The 8522-nt window shown below is 31.9% G+C and overlaps 1 protein-coding gene across 1 annotated transcript in view; it reads right to left on the bottom strand.

Annotated features, from left to right (window-relative positions):
* The window catches only part of LOC108912546 (coiled-coil domain-containing protein 63), a 17157-nt gene that overhangs the window by 4322 nt on the left and 4313 nt on the right, over nt 1-8522 (bottom strand). Inside the window, exons 3-7 of the mRNA XM_023456045.1 lie at nt 6145-6251; nt 5819-6094; nt 5579-5761; nt 5189-5200; nt 4991-5149 (exon numbers count right to left, since the gene is read on the bottom strand). Of these exons, the coding sequence (XP_023311813.1) occupies nt 4991-5149; nt 5189-5200; nt 5579-5761; nt 5819-6094; nt 6145-6251 (737 nt within the window). The remainder of the gene's footprint in view (nt 1-4990; nt 5150-5188; nt 5201-5578; nt 5762-5818; nt 6095-6144; nt 6252-8522) is intronic.

The raw sequence follows: 8522 nt of genomic DNA, 5'->3' as shown, positions 1-8522 counted from the left end.
TGTAACTGTAACTTTGTGATTCCTATTTGAACTGGTAAAAACTTTTATTAATTAGTATTATTTAACATATTGATGTATATTGTTACTGAGAAAATAAAGATTGTTGTAACTAGTATTACTTTTTTTTCGGCAGTAAGTGCCGTTATGGAGTAAAACGAACATGGTTCTATTCATTTAAAAAAGAAGTCATTAATATTATTTTAAAATCAAATTAGGTGTGAAATCGGTAAGTATATATAAATTAGACAAATATTAAAATGTATCACCCTTTTTAACACACACGCCACTGGTTAAGAGTTCCCTAGTAAACAAAGAACTATCTTCATCCTTGTTTAATAGCAGGATGTCTCAAGTTGTGGAAAATCAAAACAATTCCTTTGCAATGCATAGGGAATTACTTGTCTAGTCATTCTGAGGTCTTTGTTCAGAACCAACTTGACCACGTTTTTATTTGAACGCTCGTTTTATTTTTTTCTCATTTCATTTTTTCTTTATTGAGGAATATGTGTCTTTTAAAAATTTCTAGGGGATAAGGCCGGTAAAAAATACAAAGCAATAATGATTTATATTTATAAAAATAATTACTTTGATTTATTGTTAAATTCTACTTTTTTTGGCAGGAATGAATCCATCGCCCCCAGTAGTTTCTGAAATACCCTGAATTCCCATCGAAAATGGACCAGCCTGTACATTCATGTCAGTCTCTATATTATCTTAATGGTGAGAAATTATTAGCTGCCGTCATTGTTGGGTAATTTCAGATGAATATTAAAATGTTAAAAAATATTAATTGTAAGTATATAAGCCTCAGTAAGAAACATTTTATGCGTGTCCCTCGTGGCATAGAAGTTTGCGTATTTGACTACTAACCCAGAGGTCGACGGTTCAAATCCTGATGCAGGTCGGCTTTTTTTCAGCCAATATTTATTTCAATTATCATTTTTCTACATCAACTATCCAAAATACATATTTCGACACTAGTTGCTGGACGCGAAGTAAATAATTTCTCACAGTGTTGCCAGATATCTGCGAATTAGACGCGCTAGATTCGATTCCTTGATTAGTAGTCCAGACGGTATCTGCTTCAAAAAGTCCATATTTGGGTGAATCGTATGTATATCCACGGATATTTTTGGCTTTTTGGCTTTCAAATATCACTAGAAATGAAAATTCTATGCGCATAAAAAAACGTGGGCTTAACTTTTGGCGGCACAGTATGTTAAAAAAATTCGAAAAATATCATCTTTTTCTTCCTATTTAATTATGTATCTTTTCAAGAGTTGGTTTTAGGCGAAAATGGAAGAGAAAAAAAATGTTTGTAATAAAAATTTTTACAAAATGTGACTAGTTACAAATCGAATGAATCATGGTTATTATTGTAAAAACGAAAAAAATCGCCAAAAATGAGTTTAAAAAACATTACTTTTTAGGGAATTTTTTGGGGTCTTTAAATTGGGTATAGCACCTTCATACTTGGCTCAAGAAAACTTCATGTTATGTAGAATCATCACACCAAATTTAATCAAAATCGGTTTGATAGATTTTGCATAATAATTTTGCAATCCGGATTTTGAAAAAAAAAATGTAAATTTTCAAAATTTTGCACAGCAAAAACCAAGGCCCTTAGATACTTGAAAATTTAATCACATATAGAAAGGTCTTCAAGCTTTCAAACGCCTTTTGAAAAATTCGAATTATTGTACTTATAAACAATTAGAATAACTTTGTGAATATTCAACCAAATCAAATTTTTTAAAATAAGTTTTAAAAGTTCTTGGAATGACGCTTCTTTCAAAAACAAACAGATTGATTGATCAATTAATTATAGCCCATCAAAGTTAAATTAACTCATTACTAATTTTCGACATATTTTGAAAATAATTGTTGTTTAAACAATATTAGAATATTTAAATAAATTTGTTTTTTATCTTTGATAAACAGTATACAGGGTGGTCTCGAAGCAAAGGGCCAAAATTCATGGGTAGATTCCCGAAGCAAAAATATTGCGATTTCGGCGAACTTACCTTAGTCCAAAAGTTGATAGTTAAAGAGATACAGGGTGTTAAATATAAAATATTATTTTATTTATTTCCATTTATTTCTTAATAAATGCAAATATCTACACAAAATTTTGGGGTTTGGGGTTCTTTGGATAGAGGAATTGAAATTTGTTCACATTTTGGTAATAGTTCATAGAGGGCGCCAGCTGCCGTAGATTGAAGGTGTTGGAAACGACATAACTTTTTTGTATTTTAAGGTATCTCATCTTTGGTATCAAATTCTTATTTTCCAACTTTTTTTACACAAAAATGGTAAACTATATGAAAGTAGCTGTCTCGCACCGTTTCCGAGATATTTGGCTCTGAAACTTCCAATGCTAATAGTTGAAATAAGTAATATAATTTAGAAATGTCAAAAACAAGGGTTTATTTAGAATCAAAAATTGTAATGAACAGTAAAATAGTAAACATTAGTAAAAAATATGCCTTTTTGACAATAATTGCTCAAAATGTCCACCTTTAACTTCAATACATTTATCAACACGTTTATTAAAAGATTGTCTTATTTTAAAGTATAAATTCTTAATGCGAAATGACTTTGCAGCATTTAAAACCTGCTACTAAAGTTCTTCTCAAGTGTTTATAGTTTCTCCATAAACAACTGATTTCATGTAACTCCAAAAACGAAAACCTCGGCATTCTCTCACATTTATGTATACGAGTATACAATTTAATTTGTCAGCAATGATGTAATTTTAATTAGATACGAATAATACTTAATAGAAATTAGCATACAAATGACAGCAATAAGACAAGTGGAAGACGTCATGTAACACTTGTTTATTTTTAACGTATTGTAATAATACGAATCAACATATAATTTATTATGAAATGAAACTATCGTGGTTGCTTTGAATAAAACCTCTGCTGTATACACGGAATGCGCCAGCCAAGTATTTATGTGCCCTTGAATAATGTAATTTATGGGTATATACAAAGATGTAGCTCAGGATGCCGAAACAGAGAGGGTGTTCTTTGAGACAGTGGTGCCTGGCCAGCGCCCGAATAAGGACGATTATATCTGTGTGCTAGCTTGAATATATTTGTTTAATGATTTGTGAATTTGTGAGTAATATGCCATACTCGTTTATGTTTTTGAAAACCCCAGGGCATGCCACGTGTTCCCGGTTTTTATGGCTGTGGTTCCTTCAAAGTGTGTCTTGTAAGTTCTACGGGGTCTTGCATGCGCTTTGATTGACACATACTGGGTGGTGTTGAGTAGGTGGCATAATAATAATAGTGTGACTCACACACCCGGTAGTTGGGATGCTTACTAGTTGGCGTCCGGGGGAGCCTCGACTTATTTCAGGTGACACTAGCTAGTTGTTGAAGAAAGAATGATACACAGTTGCTAATTAATGTAATGGAAACGTGTGGAAGGATATACCTTGAATCCTAAGGTTAGGGGGAGTGTAACCCCCCGGTGAGTTACCTATTTATTTGTTTTTATTGACAGAACAGTAATTTTGTTATTTGTTTCATATATCCTCTTAATTTCTGATGAATGACCCGGCTGTTGTCGAGATAACTGCTTTGTGATGACCCATGTATAAAAGGTAACAATACCGACAATAACATCTATTTTACAGTCAATTATTTGATTTTCGCCCAAATCCTACTTAAGAAACTTTACCGCTAAATTAATAATATCTGTAATATCTTCTATATGCGATTAAATTTTCAAGTATCTAAGGGCCTTGGTTTTTGCTGTCCAAAATTTTGAAAATTTACATTTTTTTTTTCAAAATCCGGATTGCAAAATTATTATGCAAAATCTATCGAGCCGATTTTGATGAAATTTGGTGTGACGATTCTACATAACATGAAGTTTTCTTGTGCCAAGTATGAAGGTCCTATACCCAATTTAAAGACCCCAAAAAAATTCCCTTAAAAGTAATGTTTTTTAACCCCATTTTTGGCGATTTTTTCGATTTTACAATAATAATCATGATTCATTCGATTTGTAACTATCATATTTTGTAAAAAATTTAATTACAAACATTTTTTCCCTCCTCTATTTTCGCCTAAAATCAACTCTTAAAAATATTCATAAATAAATAGGAAGAAACATATGACATTTTTTGAATTTTCTTAACATATTTTGCGTCAAAAGTGAAGCCCAAGTTTTTTTTATGCGCATAGAAAAATTTTCATTTCTAGTGATATTTGAGAGCCAAAAAGCCAAAAATCTACGTGGATATACGATTCACCCAAACCCCTAGTCTACTTATGTCTCTTCACAAATGATTTCTGTAAATTCTTCGGTATCATCTGCAGTTTAAATAATTATTTTCAACCAACATCATACAAAATATTTAGAAACTACACCGCAAATGTTTTTTTTATTTCATATAAATTGAGTACCTACCGCAATCTATTAAAGTTTATCGTCTCAAAAATATATTATGATTGGCGTGATTAATATTCTCTGTTGAACCTTCTATGAAACAAGACAGCTATAACATAATTAAAGTATCATTCAATTAATTCAATATAAAAAATAAGCACAATGCCGGAGTGTGTGCAGATTTATACATATATGATAGGTAATAATATCCTATGCAGTAATGATACAACTCTAGCCGTTGTTCTTGGGTAATTTAGTATTTAATATATTTTTTATGAAGTGCACATATGAAAATTTAAATTTTTATTATATAATAAATATTCAGATATACCTAGAAAATTATGAAAAATAATTCATATGTAATTGAAAATTTTAAAAATACGTATTTGTTGGTTCATATTTCATTTCATATTTAATGTAAAGTTATGTGCGTTTCTAATTAGAAATTTTAGAACTGACCCGGTAATGTAATACAGTCCCCCCCCTCGTATCTAAAGCCTTCAAAATGGTGACCTCCTTTATTAGCAAGTTTGCGCATCTTGACGCTCATTCTCCCTGCTCCACATCTCTGAATAATACTCACCTGAACGTGAGAGAGGAGATCATTGTGCGCTTTCGACCTCAACGACTGCAACTTGGACACCCACTCTTCCCGCTGGTCGTACGCTATCGTCGCTTGTTCTATCAAATCTAGCATAAACTTTTTCCCTCTGCACAGATTGTTGATCAGCTTGTCCCAGATCTTATTGAATTCCATCCTGTAACACGCGATACAATCAACGCCTATAAATATCTGTGTGGTTTTCGCTATGGAATCTATTCGAAAGGAATTTAGCGGGAAAAATAATACGGCGCCATCTAACGGACTTTTTGTGCGCATTAATGTGAATCAATTACAAAAAGAGAGCCATCTATTAACAGTTCTCTGAACTTTAACGCAGTTCTACCTCAGAATGACAATAGATGGCTCTGGTAGTCGTATTTGGGCGTTGACTAGAATTTATAGAAAAAGACAAACTTTCATCTGTATTCTTTATGGTCTTTTCCCAAATAAGTAACCTTGAGTGTAGTTTTGGGAACGACATTTTCTCGGAAAACGTTTAACGCAGATCGAATATCGATTTGCACAAATGAAATGGCACAGACGCTGGCGGAACAAGTTGAAAGTGACTAGCCTTTCGATGAGGAGGTGGTTGATCTCCTCCCGCAGCTTGATATTCTCCGAACAGATGGCGCAGAACTTCTTCGTCTGCATCTCCAGCTTGTTCTCCAACGTTTGGAGGGTGTTCTCGCTCTTGAACACCCTCTGTTGGTAGTTGTAGTCGGTTATCTGTTCCGCCTGCAGCTCTATCACCTATTTGGGATACACAGATCGTAACGAATGATGGCATTTTGGACGTTTTGGGCTTACGCGCTTCTTGACCATCTGGATCTGGCCGTCGATCTCGTTCAGGTAGGCCTTTTGCTTTTTTATCTCCAAGTCGTACTCGTCGTACTCGCGTAGCAGGGCTCTGAGCTGTCTGAAGAGCTTTTCGTCCTTGTTCTTCCTGCCGCCCGCTGTGGCGACGTGTAGGTCGGTGAGGATATTCCTCTGCTCCCTCCTGAAGATCTCCAGCACCTTCTGCTGCTTGGCTAGCCGGCCTCCGGCGAAGGAGAACTGGGCTCGGTTCCTCTCGAGGATGGTGTACTGAAAGAAAGGTGCAGTGTAGTTTATTTTTTGGTGCGGTATAGACTTACCGTTCTTTGCAGTCTTCGTTCTTCCTGCTCTGCTTGTAGAGCTAGCTCGAACTTTTCCTCTTCGGTAAACTCTGTGGTTTTCTTCATTTTGATCGGTTCTTTTGCCCCTATTAGGTATTCGAAAAAATACTGACAGTGATGTCAGAATGACTGGTGTGACGTAGGTCAACTGTACAAAAAAGTATGTTCTTTGCAGTCTATTGAAAATAATCTTAGTGGAGTCGAGATAGCTTAAAATTACGCATTATTTCTAAATAATTATGGGAAGCATCGATTTTCCTAAAACCTTTTGAAATTACTTGGAGATAAGTATCAGAAAAAAGTTATAAACTTATTTTTTTACGCTAATTGTTTTTTAATTGTTTAAAAAACAATAACAAATAGTTTTTTTAAGAACACATTTAAAATAATTCAATAACTTTTAAATCGAATTCTTTCAAATTGACAATATAGCGGTTTTCGATGTCGCTGAACAAGAATATTAAGTCGGAAATTGAAAATTTAAAATGGCTGATCCAATATGGCTGACTATTTTAAACAATTTATTTAACAATTATCGATTTTAAATCAAACTCGCTCATATTTGTAAAATAGAGGTTCGAAAAATGAAAATTATAAGTGGCTAAAGAGGTTTTATTGAAAATATGTTTTATTTTTTAAAAAACGCAAATTTATTACAAAATAATTATTTTTTAAATCTCATCCAGTTCTTGCTCTTCTTCAAAAATAACTGGACAATTAAGGCTTAGAGCCAATAAAATTGAAAAAAAAACACTGATTTTAAATACAAAATTACAAAATCAAAATCAACGTCCCCTATTATTTATTTATTCATTTATTATTTTTAAAATGGATCAATATTCATATATAAATATTAAACTCATACATTTACAGCTTTAGCATAAAAGAAAACGAATATAAATACCTTAAATGCAATTTGAAGATTATTTGTAATATTAAGTAATAATACATTAAAGAATTACAAGTGTACGAGAGTATAACCTCAAAATGGACAAAATATGTGAATAATATAGTTTTTAACACACTGATAACTGCAGCTTACTCGAAAACATAAAAATCATATTCTTATACCATTTATAATAATTATTATTATTTAATTCGTATAAACGAAAAACGCTTTAAAAATAAATAAAACTGTAAGTAACAAAACCGTTGGATTGCTCACTCAAAACCCTGCAACTTTTGTCCTAATCATTTTTTGTTTGAGCAGTATTTTTTAAGATAGAGGGGCGTTCCAAACTATTTGAACACCCTGTATATATAAGACTCGTATCTGTGTCTACATCAATAAGAGAACTTATATTCACAATTTCAGATACAGAATATACGTTTTAAAAATGAATATTAAATCAATTAATCAAAAAACGTTAATTTGTTGCTGTTATAACAATTTTCCACTTATTACTATAAATGAAAAAATTATTTTCCGCTGGATTTACTTTTTTTAAGGTCATAACTTAATTTTGTACATTATTAAACTTTATTTAACAATAAATTTCACGGATTTTTCCTGAAATATTTTATTATTTTTTTTTGTTTTTTCAACTATTGTTTAAATTTTTTAAGAAAAATAAAATGCACCATCTGAAAGTAGAGATTTTAAGCTTTAAAAAGTGCTCTCATAAAGTTTCAATATCACGTTTACAACTACAGTTTTTGATCTATAAATTATGGCCTAAAAAGTAAAATTTGTAATTTTTTAAAATTATTGAATATGTTGGGCTCAATATTTCTCAAATTAAATTTTTAAGATTTTATCCAAATCGCTCACTGTTTGAATTGCCATTTGAAGAGTAATCTGTGAAAGTTACAGAAATTTATTTTAAAAATTAAAAGAATGACATCTATTTTATTATTATTGTACAAAATTATAGAATGACGTAGTTTTATATACGTACTACACAGGGTGATCCCGAGGTAATGGGCCAAAATTCATGGGTAGATTCCCCAAGTAAAAATATTGCGATTTAGCCGAACTTACCTTAGTCCAAAAGTTGATAGTTAAAGAGATACAGGGTATTAAATATAAAATATTATTTCAGTTTTTTTTAATTTATTCCTTAACAAATGCAAATATCCTCACAAAATTTTGGGGATTGGAGTTCGTTGAGTAGAGGAATTGAAATCTGTTCACATTTTGGTTAAAGTTCATAGAGGGCGCTAGCTGCAGTAGATTGAATGTGAACAGATTTCAATACCTCTACACAACGAACTCCAATCCCCAAAATTTTGTGAGGATATTTGCATTTGTTAAGGAATAAATTAAAAAAAACTGAAATAATATTTTACATTTAACACCCTGTATCTCTTTAACTATCAACTTTTGGACTAAGGTAAGTTCGGCTAAATCGCAATAT

This window comes from Anoplophora glabripennis, unplaced genomic scaffold (assembly GCF_000390285.2).
Source record: "Anoplophora glabripennis isolate ALB-LARVAE unplaced genomic scaffold, Agla_2.0 scaffold1092, whole genome shotgun sequence".
NCBI lineage: Eukaryota > Metazoa > Arthropoda > Insecta > Coleoptera > Cerambycidae > Anoplophora > Anoplophora glabripennis.
This window is presented reverse-complemented; position numbering and strand designations above follow the sequence as displayed.